Raw genomic sequence first — 13,709 nt, 5'->3', positions numbered from 1 at the left:
TTCGTCTGTCTTCGTTTGTTTCCTTGTTTCGTGGAATTTCCTCCTCTTGAGTAGGAGCACCTAATGGAGTTTGGCTGGAGTTTTCGAACAGGGAGTTCACGGTGCGGTTCAGGGGAGTTCTTCAACTTTTACCAACATACAAACGATTTCGGACTTTTCGGACGATAGGACTTTCATAATACATATTCCCTAACTATCCTTACAGTGCCAAATGGATGTGGCCCGCATAAATTTGCCAGGAACATTTGGCAGTTTGAAGCTACATGGTCAAATAGGCTATCGATCAGTGATGTTGACATTATAGGACTACATCATGATTTACCGTTTAATGCTAAAATAGTCAAATAAGAAGTTAATTTAATTTGTTCAGCACTCATGGTGCAATACCGGTGTATATGATGGGTCAGGCTACCCAGGGGGTGGGGGCCTTGTACTGTGCCTACTGGTTGCAAAGTATGAGCTAGCCTATGGTCTGTACAAAATGTTGTCGGGGGGGGGGGGGGGGTAGGTACAAACAAAATGACAAAGGGGGTAATTGGTTATAATATTTTGAAAAAAGGGTCATTAGGTATTAAAAATTTTTTTAAAGGGGTCATAGTCAGGTAGAACAAAATTCTAATTTACAATATACCAATTTGCAAATGTAAGAGATTTTGAAAGCTTCCGCATTATTTTGTGGCATTTTGATGATACAAGAAAAAAGGGTTTCATTGGGTAGCCAGCACTCGGGGGTCATCAGCTAGGTATCCATAAAAGGGGGCAATCGGGTATGACTGACTCATTTTTTTAAAAAGGATTTCATGATATTTGACTTAAAAAGGTGGACCTATTTATTGACAGGCACATACCGTCCGCACTTCTAAAGTTGAGTGCCCCCCCCCCTCCACAGGGGCTGGACTGGTCTTATTGACTTAAAAAGGTGGACCTATTTATTGACAGGCACATACCGTCCGCACTTCTAAAGTTGAGTGCCCCCAGGGGCTGGACTGGTCTTATGGCCCTCCAAAAATTGATGCCAAAATTCTTCGATGGACCTTTTGGCCTGCTAACCCCTTTTTTCCCCAGCAAATAGCTCAAAATTTGGGAAACTCATTTCGTAGGAGTTGGGGGGGGGGGGGGATAATAAAGCTTAATAAGCACATGATACCAAACTATGAGAAGCTAGCTACATTAGCTTAGATACAAGTGGGCCGGCTATATCACCTGAGACCCGGGTACCCCAGGGTACACAGAATTATTACCACCCTTTAGGAGCTTTTAGGGTTGTGAAATAAATAATCATCTGCCCCATGCACCACTACCTACCACTGTGTACAAATTTCAAAATGGTCTGCCCAAAAAATCATTCTTCAATGTCCCCTCCCTCTCTGAATGCCAAACCTGGCTTATACCCCCACCTCTTCTCGGAATTCCTTGCTCCCTACTTGGCTTACCAAAAAATACTCACTCATCTGAGATTTTTTGAAATTCGCAATTTACATGGCAAATTAAAACAGTCCTCCAAGTAGAAGCATATAGAAGCTATAGAAGCATAACTTTATAATCTATATGGCCTAAATGATATGTACATAGAGTGTATGTAGCTAGCAGCAAAAAGCCATCCATTATTTGAAAATGTTGTTGGGAAATTTGTCCTCTTGTCTTTGTCGTTTTGTGTTGTTTGTCTTCGTTCTGTTTTGTCCTTTTAGTTTAAAAAAAAAAGATAAAATCAGCCATCTTTCTTTTGTGTGAAAATGTTTAATAAATCATAGACAGTAACACCATGGCTGTCGAAAGATAAAAAAAAAAAGATGATATACATATTTCCCCCAAAGATCTAAGAGAGGTAATTCATGAGTATGTTGTTAAGATTAATCTCAGCACTATAAGTACACATAGCTTTCTTGGGTAAAGTTGATCTAAACATTCTTCAAGGAGGCCACAGTTTGATCAAATACAATTGATTTATTATTCTAACAAAGATGGAATCATATAAAAACATTTACATTTGGCAAACTATAGAAGCATAACTTTGCATAATGAACTAGTGAAATCTTGGCTTTATGCCCTGCATCATCATGTTATGCTATAAAATGCATAATATTAGATGGTTGTGCATTTCACTTCAAGGCAGAGAACACTTCATACTCCATGTATCTTCTCTAGTTAAGAGTTATATCTACACAAGGACATAAAATCTAAGCTGAATCTGGTTATTTTGTTTCCTCTGGAGTGACACACCTGTATCAGGTAAGTGCATCAAGAAACTATTCTTTGGTTCATCTCTAGTTCGGTAGTGATGTCAATCAGGCCCGTCATGAGGATTTCATTGGGGGTGCTGATTTTGAAAAAGTGGACCTTTTTCCAAGGGGGGGCAATTTTGTGAAAAGTTGACAAAATTTGGACCTTTTTGTCCAAAAAAGCGTAAAAAACCTGATTTTTTGGCTCGCTACGCTCGCAAATTCTGAAATGTTGGGACTTTTTGTATATTTTTCAAAGTTTGGAAATTTTGCGTACAGGCCTGATGTCAATGCTTTTTCGTGGTTGCGCTGCAAGCGAACCGACAGACCGCCCTAGGCAATTTAGATATAAATGATACAGAAATTAGACTATAATAAATTCAATTTAGTGCCACACCCCTGTTCATTTGTTATGTGAAAGTAGTATTTCTAGTATTTGAGCGTATACTTACTACTCCCCCCCCTTTCGAGGCTTCCGTACAGGTATTATCTAAAATCTATTGTTTAGCGTGCAGGTTTCAGATAATGCATTGTTTAGCGTGCACTCCGCAGGTTTATAATGGGCACTAGAAGTTTATTAAAGGAAATCTATAACCAAATATTTCAGCACACCACACAGAGAGAGAGTTTATTTATCCAAGTAGCTGAAGCTGGAGCCTTTTAAATACTTGGCAGTACTTTATTCACAGCAGGGGATATCAAAACATTTTCACATGATTTCCACTAACCTGGGGTGATACTGATATTTGAAATGGGCTATTCCAGTTGAAATCCATACACCCCATATGGAAGACATGAGCTTAATCTCCCACACAGGGGGTGTGTAGATTTCACACTCCTTGTGTGGAAGATTTAGGTCATGTCTTCCATATGGGGTGTATGGATTTCAACTGGAATAGCCCAATACACAAGATTGATTGGTGGGGAAGGCCGAAGATGAAAGAATTCTGGTTTGGGGAATTGAGGGAAATTATGTGCTTACTTGATCTAGCAAAACCGACAATAAAAATTCCAATTGTAATGGTAACTAAAATTGTAGTTCAAAGTGGATAGGTTGTACAAATTATTTTGGAAAAAAAATTGTAATACTACGTACGCATGTATTTCTTTTTTGCCTTTCACAGATCTGAAGATGATTCTTTCTGTTGCATTCTTGGCAATTGCCATCATGTCATCTTTAGGATCCACTCAAAGTCAACCTGAAAATAACTGTAATACTTGCTGTCAAGGCCCAGGGGGTATACCAGGCACCCCAGGGACAGCTGGACAGCATGGTCTTCCAGGACGGGACGGACGGGACGGGATGAAAGGAGACAAAGGCGAGTCTGGTATTAATATCAAAGGAGATAAAGGAGATGATGGATTTGGACAAGTTGGTCTTCCTGGACCTCTGGGATTGAGAGGAGAGAAAGGGGTCAAAGGTTCACAGGGGGTAGGCGTACCTGGAAAGACTGGACCAAGGGGACCTGTGGGTCCCATAGGAATTAAAGGCATAAGTGGAGAGGCTGGATCTGCTGGAATAACTGGGCAAAAAGGTCAGAAAGGAGAATGTGGTCAAGGTAGAAGATCTGCATTCACTGCAATCAAAACTAGTGCACAGACCGGCAATACAAATGATGTGGTCACATTTCAAGAGACTTCCGCAAACATCAATGGGCATTTCAGTCTTGCAACCAGCAAGTTTACTTGCGTTTTTCCAGGAACCTATGTGTTCACATTTTCGATCGGTATCTATGAGCCAACTGATATACTCATAAAACTAGTGCTGAATGGAAACCACATTGTCGGAGCTCATACTCGTACTGGTGGATTTAATGGTGACTTTGATACAACTAGCAGCTCCGCAATTCTGAATTTGCAAAGTGGGGATCAAGTTTGGCTTAAGTTTGGTAGCAACAGGAGAGTTTATAGTAGCAGTGGTAGATATAATACTTTCTCTGGGTTCTTGCTTTATGAAAACTGATAACATTGTCAGAAGAATCCTTGTCACTAAACTCACAACCAAATTGGTGAACTTTAAACAGCCATTTTGTAACATTTGCTGAGGAGAACGCCCTCAATATTTTTCAAAATTCTGGGTTTTTTTTCACCATTGTAATGTACTTTAGTAAACTAACATACCCTGCAAAAACCAAGACTTTAGGTGCTGTAGTTTTGTCAAAATTTGAGATTTTAAATAAACCATCTGAACAAGATGGTTTATTATTATACGATGCAAATACGTCGAACGCGTACGTGATGTTCACAACACAATACATGGGATGCGGGCGGTTGTGACATACCAAAAGAACCGACCCGGCTCACGTTCAAAGGAGTGGCTCGCATTGGCGACATATGCGCTGGTATATATAGCGATTTTCTTTGTATTGCTTCATCTGTTTGGGACAAAATTTAAAGAGGATATATCTAACAGTGAAAACTAACATTTTGTGGAAAAAAATACAATTCTATTTCTTATGGAAATGTTACAATATGGCCAATCATCATACCAAGTTTGAAGTTGATCACTACCAAGAATAAGGATAATCAAGACATTTAATTCAAATCTATCACACAGTTCTTATGTTTATTATTTATGATGATAATGGTACAATGGATAAGAAAAAAAACCCCAAATATATTATAATTACATTCAACACAATAAGAATGGTTACATTTGGAAAAGTGGCTCTTATTACTTGGAAAAAAAATGCAACGGAACCTCAAACAGGTAAATGATTTGTATGTGGAGAAATTATTTCAAACAATGCAATACTTCACTTCCCGTAACAATGTGGATCATTTTTTTGATAATACAGCTATTTGTAACCTGCACCTTTGTGAATGGAGACAGAATTCAGAGTAGAGCATATATTTCCCCGTTCACAAAGGACATACCACAGACTATACAGGTATCTTCAAACAAAGAACATCAACTCAACACTTGGAACATATTGAAACTCCCAACTTGTGACTTCATGCTCATTTCCTTGGAGCAGGTGTGCGATCGCTTTCGCGTGCCAAAAAACTCAATCCCTGAAGAGAAGTGCAGAATGAAATTGCAATGAACATAATTTCTTCACCTACTATTTCCAATAAGTAATATTATTCAAAACCACTGTTTGCAGTTACGATAGTTTTTCCTTTTATTTTGAGTATACATTAAAATATTAGCAAGGTGATGATATTAAAGGCAGCACACAAATAACAGCACAATCTGTCTCAAGGTCTGATAATGTCAGCCTTGGGTTCAAGGTGTGAGTGAATGCTTATAATACAGATAGGTAGCTTCCAATAAGAAACTTTAAAACATTTCAAATATAAAAGTTTATATCAGCATTCAGTTCAAGGTGAATAATGGGCTATTCCATTTAATATCCACACTACCCTGTGTAAGATTTTGGAAATATATGCCACAGGGGAGTATGTATTTCAAATGGAATTAACACATTAGCAGCTCCATTTGAAACTCACACTCTCTCAGGGGAAGATTCAGGTTGAATCTTTCTCAGAGGATGTATGAAATTCAAATGGAGTTGCCTTATGTGCTCATTCCATTTGAAATTCATTCTCCCCCTGTGGCAGATATTTCCAAAATCTTCCACAGGGGTAGTGGGTTTTTTAAATGGAATAGCCTAATAGAGCACAAGATAGGCCTACTTGATATATAGGATCCACAACTTCAGTATCAGTTTCCCCAATTGCTTTTTGAAATAAATGGAAAACATATCTTACAAAATATAAAAATGTAAAAGGTTTTCAGTATCCTTATTTGTTTTACATATCTGAGCCAATTTTTAGTGTCACACATCATTGCGTTCAGTCACAATGGTTTATTATGTAAAAAAGAGGCCATTTTAAAAGTTGTATCTGAGTCCGTAGATGTCAACTATCAAACGATACAGTAGGCCTAATTAATGGTTTTTTTTATGGCATAGATAATCAAATTTTGATGATTTATGGTTATGGAATGTTGACTCTTAAGAATTCAGGCACAACATTTAAAACAGCCTGTTTTTTTATACACATGAACCATTGCAACCTAAACGCAATGTGTAGCGCGATAAATTGGTCCGGATACATAAAACAAATAAGGCTACACATACCTATTTGCATTTTTGTTATTGTTTTAGATTTATTTAAAAAAGCATTTGGGGGAACTTGTTGCGGATCCTATACATAGAGCCAGTATTTCAACAAGCCTAAAACATAAAATATATTTGAAGGCAATTATTTTAGCAAATGTCAGCCTTTAGATCAAGGTGTATTAAGTACATGTAAGTCTATATTATACAATGTCAATTTTTACAATTTTACATAACAAACATGATTTGAATATAAAGGCAGTTATTAAGTAATGTCAGCCTTTCGTCAAGGTGTAAGAAAGTTATAAAATTACACAATTCCCAACTTTTAAGCTTATGCTTATTTTTAACTGCTCATTTGATAGGTTATTGCGTATAATTTTTCTTGTTTGCTGTAAACTACCGGCTAATTAAATGTGGACTCTCTTCTTGAGTAGCTTTTTATTCAGTTGAATGGCTATTCTATTTGAATCTACTGTATCCCTGTGAAAGATGTCAGACAAGTCTTCTACAGAGGGAGTATGTTTTTCAAATGGAATTAGCTGGGGCTAATTATTTTGAAATCCATACTTCCCCTGTATATGGCTTTAATATCTTCCACAACTGGGTGAGTATTTCAAATGGAAGTTGCCCAATTGTCTATTGTATTGGAAACCCATACTCCCTGTGGAAAACTAGGTAAATCTTTCACAGAGGGAGTGTGGACTTCAAATGGCATAGTCCTATGTAAGCGATAATTGAGATCTGCTCTCTAAAAGGAAAGTAACCAACCTTTGGAGATATTCCATTTCACAAGTCACAAATCGATAGAAAACAAAGGATTTTAAAGTATTTCTTTTAAATTGTGACTACTTTATCTTTTAAAAGATTGAAATATGTGACACAATCACAGAAAGTACAGGTAATCTTTAGCAAAATCAATTTTTCACTTTCATTTCATACTGTAGAATTCCGTCCTTGAGGCAGACACCCTGCACAGAAACATTACAATATATTTTAGTCTTACAATAATACATGTTTGAACAGCCACCTGTATCACAATATCAGTAATATACCGTAAACGTTCGCCTAATGGCGTACCTGGGCTCTTTTGCCTTGGGGTAAATTTCATGTACATATAGAGCTCCTTCCTCTAAAAATTCCAACAAGAATTAAGGGTATGTGCCCTTATTTGCCAGAGGGATTTCTATGGGAGGGCACTTTTTAGTTTGTGTCTAAAATTCCAGTTATGTCAAGGGAGCCCATAGCGCCATTAGGCGAGCGTTTACGGTAGTTGCTTAAACTCCAAATGTTTTTGGAGGGTGTCTGCCTTCCATCTCTTGTCGAAAAATACTAATAATTTTGCTTGTAGATGGAATTCTGCGGTATATTCATTCAAGCAATATTCTTTAAAAAAATCCTGTTACATCGGACGACCAATAGAAGAATGAAGCTGAAGTACTCATTGTTTGTGATGCAGAAAATAAAACTATAAAAAAAAATTGAATTCATCTTTTGCACACATCTCAAAATCAGTTTTGTCAATAAATAATTTGTTATTGATGAGCACAACACATAATGAGCCAATCAAAAGTCTGACCATAAATGAATGATGAAAACTTGTGTAAATTTTGTTCCTATAATTAGGGTGGTCACATGAAAATTTCAAACCCACCCCTGGAATTACTTTTTCTGTCAGGATTGTTCCTTCTGCAAAATGATTTAAAAAACCCTTTGAATCAACTCAATCGGACAATCCGTTGCGAAGATACAGCCTTTTAAAGATTCACAAAATTGGCCATTTTTACCCCATTTTCAGGAAAATCCTGATTTTGTCATAAATTTGCATATTCATGAAGCGATAATTGTGGGAATAAAGCCAAAGAAGGCATGAGATGTATTGTTTTTGTTTATTTAATGTTCATTTATGCAAATATTAAAAATCCAGGGTCATAATTGCTATATTTGCTTCTTTACAACATTTTTAAAATGGCTGAAATCACAAAAATAACTCTTTTGCCAGGACTTTTAAGGTAAATATGTGTGATTTTCACCATTGAGGGCGCTATTATGTGCCAATTATGACCTTCAAAGGCCTGTATTTCCTAAACTACACAACCAAATTGTCTGATTTTTGCACAGGATTTTGCTCTGAGGGTCTAGATTGTAAAACTGAATATAGCATAATTGTACATCTTTGGGAAAATAGTTTTATTTGATGACAACAATTTATTTTGTGCGTAACTTTTTTATGCGTGACCGTACAAAAATGCTATATTCACCTTCATTACAAGCAGAAAATTTTCTATCTTATCAGGTAGTCGGGTTTGCACAGAAGTTTACTAGGAGACAAATTATATGGAATTCAAAAGGCCCAAAAGTTTTCCAACTGCTGCAGAATCTGTTACAATTTCCACCATACATTTGTGTATGTAGGCAGGGGTACACACAATAGCTAGCATTGTGGCCACCCTACTATAATGTTGGAACTTGTCCATGAGTTTATCCATGTCATATACTAGCATGCAGCGATGTCTTTTTCAAGACACGATTCAAGATTTCAAGGTGTAAACTGTTAATATATAGGAATGTCAGCCGTAAGTATGTACATAGTTTCAGCTATTAATTCATTTTTACATAATACTGTACAATAAAAAAATTCATAAGCACACCATTAAATATATAAAATATTTGCATGCATGATTTGGTTTTACAACATCAGTGGAGTAGCTAAGGGAGGTAGAGCACATGCCCTGGGCACTGTCTGGGGGGTTGCCAAATTGACCAATAAGCATTGGTCCTACGCACCCTCGAGTAGCGAAAGTCAGAATTTTCGCAAACATTACGAAAACCGTTTCACAATAGTATAACCAAATTAGCGGTATTTGTACACATTTTCATCACAATTGTTTCAGGAATGGGGAGGGGGGCACCAATCTATAATCCTCACCCCCGGGTGCCACAAACCCTAGCTACACCACTGTACAACATCAAGGTGATGCACTTGTTAGCAGAAATATTAAAAATAAAAACATTTAAATAAGGTATGGGGAGGGGGAAGGATGCAAGCACATAGGGATTGCATGATGATTAGAGGAGGGGTTAAATAAAATTTTTCTTTGTAAAATACATTCTGTTTTTTTATTATTCTTTAATTTGGATTACCATTTCAATGCACTGGCGCTGTACTCACAACAGGTGCACCCAGGTGCATGTTGCATTAGGCATTGCGCAACAAATCGGGAAATCTGATAATGTCAGACCTAAGTCAGCAATTGTGAATGTTGGGTTATCATTGTGATAATACTGCCAATGAAATTAGCTTTGTGAATGTGAAACCTCAAACCCAAATCTTTAGTATATCTACAATATGTGTACTTAGTATAAACCAATGGTAGTTTGAAATACCTTTTATGCCTATATTTCAAATTCAACATTTCTGACTTTGGCACATTATATCAGATCAGATCATGTTAAAATTGCTATAAATTTTAGCTCTGGATACATTTTGAACCCTTTTATCTCAAAAAACAATCCTAAAAGATACATTAAATTTACTCATTGCAAAATATTAAAAAAATATGCTTAAGCTTTGTAAAACATAGGGCTATTCCAGTTGAAATCCACCCCCCTATGGAAGACATGGCCTGTATCTCCCACACAGGGGGTGATGATTTCAAATGGAGTCACCTATTCAGGAAACCCTATTTGAAATTACACTCCCTGGGAGATCGAAGATCATGTCTTCCAGAGGGGTTGTATAGATTTCAACTGGAATACCTATTAATAACATTCTCAGGAATTATGAAGCGCACCATGGTGTTTCACATATTGTACAAAGTATTGCTCTTTTCCTGTATACAAAATACTTACACTTCCCACAATGCATTTCTCCCATTTGAATTTTCTGTCATGATTTGCTATCTAGTGTAACATGGGTTGATAGTGACAAAAAGTACCTCACTGAACAGAGCACATACAGATCTTGCAAAATATATTTATTTCTTGACTATCAACCCATGTTTAGCCAATCTATTCTTAACACGAAAACAAAGGGAGCCTCTACAATGTTAAAGTAGCTTCATTTGATGAAGTGAGGCAATGCATCAAGTTGCAAAGGATTCTGGGAAGAGTATGAGATCTTCTCTAATACTTACATAAGGGTTTATAAAATTTCAGGTTCATCATCAGTATAATTATTTGTACAAAAATTATTTGGTATACACACATTTCTATACAAACACACACACAGGGGGAGAAAATGAGAAAAACTGGCAGTGTGGGGGAAATATTGGTAAGAAAATAAAGTCTGCAAAGTTACTCAAGTTCCAAAATTTACTTTTTAAACTCCGTCAACTGGTAAGATTTTTTGTCCTTTATCCATATAGTTAACTTATTAACTCCGAGGTTAATTAAGGTACCACATAATGCTAAAGATTTGTAAAATATTGGGCTATTCCAGTTGAAATACATCCACCCCCTATGGAAGATAAAACCTTAATCTCCCACACAGGGGGTGTAGACTTCAAATGGAAGTCACCCATATGGGTAACTCCATTTCAAATTCACACTCCTTGTGTGGAAGATTAAGGTCATGTCTTCCATGGGGGTGGATGGATTTCAACTGGAATATACCCCATTTTTCTCATCTGTATCTGTGCATGAAATCATTTTGTTTGACATCACATTGTGAAAGATGGCTTGAAACAATATAATGATCTGCTTCAATATGAATTATGATATTGTGAACATTTAAAAATAGGATGTGAACCAAAACCATGTTATCGGGGGGCATGATTAGATTTCCAGGGCGGCATGGAAGTTTGAGTCAGGCAGATTTTTTTTTTTTTGTATACCTTTATACAAAGCTGGGTGGGGTTTTTTTTTACTTGTCAGTGGGGAGATTTATTGTTTTTTGCTTCACAAGTGGGCTAAAACTTCCATGCCTCACTGGGATTCAAATGGTATACCTGTAAAGATGATTGGCAACTTGTGTTCCTACAACCAATCTTTCATATACAAGAAAATATAAAATACAAGTATCTAAACATTTACATACATGAAAATAAAGTGAAACACACACAAAATCTTCCGAGGTTTGTCAAAAATTGCTTCAAGGTCATTGATCCAAATCAAGGTGTCATGGGTGTTCTCGGCGAATTCTGCAAGTTTTCATGATGAGCTCTCTGAAAAACAAACCAACATATAAACAAATTAACAACCTCTATTTTATTATTACGGTACAGCACACATTTAGTAACCTTAGTTTTGATGAAGTTTTAGTGTTCAAAATCTAGCAAACCCCAAGTACATGATAAACACAGGTGTAAGTAAATCACCATACAAATTATTAGCAATTGTTTGCTAATCGTCGCTGTGCGGAAAAACCTTCATGTAATTCCAAAGTTCAAAAGTAAAGCCTCAAGTGGACCCCATAAACCTCACACATGCAATTTTGGTCAAATTCTTTTTTGTATGCCAACTTGAAGCTAATGCGCCGCCACACCTTCTGGTTTTTCCCCTTTACTACACCCCTGGCCAATTTTGTGCCTATTTTTGTATTTTTCTCAAAAATTATAGCGCATTGGTAACAACTAAGATATGTATATTATAGGGGCAAAGACTACAACTACTGCACTGAAAATTCAGCAACTCAAGGCAAGTAGTTATTGATTTATTGATCAAATACTGGTTTTCCCTCATTTTTGACTGTAACTCCACAACTACTGTCTGTGCTGAAATAAAATTTCCAGTGCAGTAGTTGTAGTCCTTGCCCCTATATTATGCATATCGTAAAACGTACTTGTCACTAATGCGCTATGATTTTTGAGAATAATGCAAAAATAGGCACAACATTGGACAGGGGTGTAGTACCCCCTTAATTGTAAACTATGTATGTGTCTATAAATGACCAAACAACCAACAAAATTTTCTATGTAAATCCTGTTAATTTTGAATAGTTTTTGCATCTAACAGTCATAGTGGGCATTTTACTTGCCCAACACTATGAAGTTGTTGACGTTAAATCAAAACACATCACATTTTAACCCAATTTTGTTTTAAATTCCAAAATCTTCTGTACATCTGTCAACTCTTTTTGGATTAAACTTGTTGGACTTGGAACATGTGAAACTGTTAAATATAGTTCCGCTCTGAAATGTTGCTATGGAGGGGGGGGGGGGTCAACTGGAACAGATCATTTTCTTGAATATCTAAAATACTTACAGCAAATTTGGTTGTGAAAAGAGAGAATATACCAAAGAATTTATCACTTTCTGTATTTTTTGGGTCCTCTCCAAAATACTGTGCAGTCTTATCAAACTCTTCTCTTGTGTTCTTAAACAGCATCTTCATGTTTGTTAGTCTGTCCATTGCATCTGCTTTGAAGTCCTGTCAGATGATTTATTAGTTAAGGAAACATGCGAATCTTAGGAAAAACTATTTAAAGACCTGTTCAGTGATTTGCTCATCCAGACGATAGTAAAAATCATCAAAATTCAAATTTTGGTGCCTTTGTCATTGTCATGCCAACATAGCCTGCTAGTGGTTCAGCCGAAAGCCGCGTATTTAAGACAAAATAAGGCATTTTACATGAATCTGTCATTTATATACTGGCAGTATATAAATTAGCTACATGTATTTGAATGGGGTTTCAACTTCATCAATACTGCTGTTTTCTTTGTTTTCTACCAAATTTGTGATTTCAAAAATACCAAATGACAATTTGAATGACTGATCCTCCTTTTAATTTTAATTTTTTTACACTTTCGCTGGGATCACTGAATGGGACTTCAAAGAGTTCTGGAAGTTTAAACTAATTTTCAGCACACAAATTCACTAACCAAGAATTTTCGCTGTTGTCACACTTATCCATCAGAAGAAGTCCTATGATGTTGTGATAGACTTGCCCTTTTGTTGACCATTAGCAACCTTGCTGTCAATAATTATTGTATTGAATTAATTCACCTCCAAAAGTTAATGATCGATAAAGGTAAATTAATTAGCAAAATAATAGCCCTATTTGTTTGGAAATAATTGGCATTCATGTGGCAAGCGACATCGCTTGGGAGTTGAGATTTTTTCAACTGGCAAAAGCGATGGGCATCGATTGATCGGTTCAACACTCTGAAAATGGAATTAAACACTGAGCATACGTTAGAATCACTTTTCTGTAAAAGTGATGGGAGTATAAATTCAGCTTTATTTTTTCTTACGATAAATAATAATTTTTGTATAACATAAGGATACACTCATAGCATCTGTGAATTTGTCTTCTGGATAGCGGTTAGTGTCCTCTGGGTCCAATGCATCTATGCTCTCAGCAAGAACCTACAAGATGGATACAAAAATACACATAATTATGTTTTTATTAATATTCCAAAGAACTACATTCAAACATCTAAATTTCTGTTAAAGCCATATTGTAACATTTGCTGAGGAGGACACT

The 13,709-nt window shown here is 36.4% G+C and overlaps 1 protein-coding gene across 1 annotated transcript in view; it reads right to left on the bottom strand.

Annotated features, from left to right (window-relative positions):
- Positions 1–11,084: 11,084 nt before the first annotated feature.
- Positions 11,085–13,709, bottom strand: part of LOC140164658 (delphilin-like) — a 56,907-nt gene continuing 54,282 nt past the window's right edge. The window contains exons 26-28 of the mRNA XM_072188002.1: positions 13,511–13,591; positions 12,488–12,652; positions 11,085–11,448 (exon numbers count right to left, since the gene is read on the bottom strand). Coding sequence (XP_072044103.1) covers positions 11,395–11,448; positions 12,488–12,652; positions 13,511–13,591 — 300 coding nt within the window. The 3' untranslated portion in view covers positions 11,085–11,394. The remainder of the gene's footprint in view (positions 11,449–12,487; positions 12,653–13,510; positions 13,592–13,709) is intronic.

This window comes from Amphiura filiformis, chromosome 11, assembly GCF_039555335.1.
Source record: "Amphiura filiformis chromosome 11, Afil_fr2py, whole genome shotgun sequence".
In the NCBI taxonomy this organism is placed as follows: domain Eukaryota; kingdom Metazoa; phylum Echinodermata; class Ophiuroidea; order Amphilepidida; family Amphiuridae; genus Amphiura; species Amphiura filiformis.
This window is presented reverse-complemented; position numbering and strand designations above follow the sequence as displayed.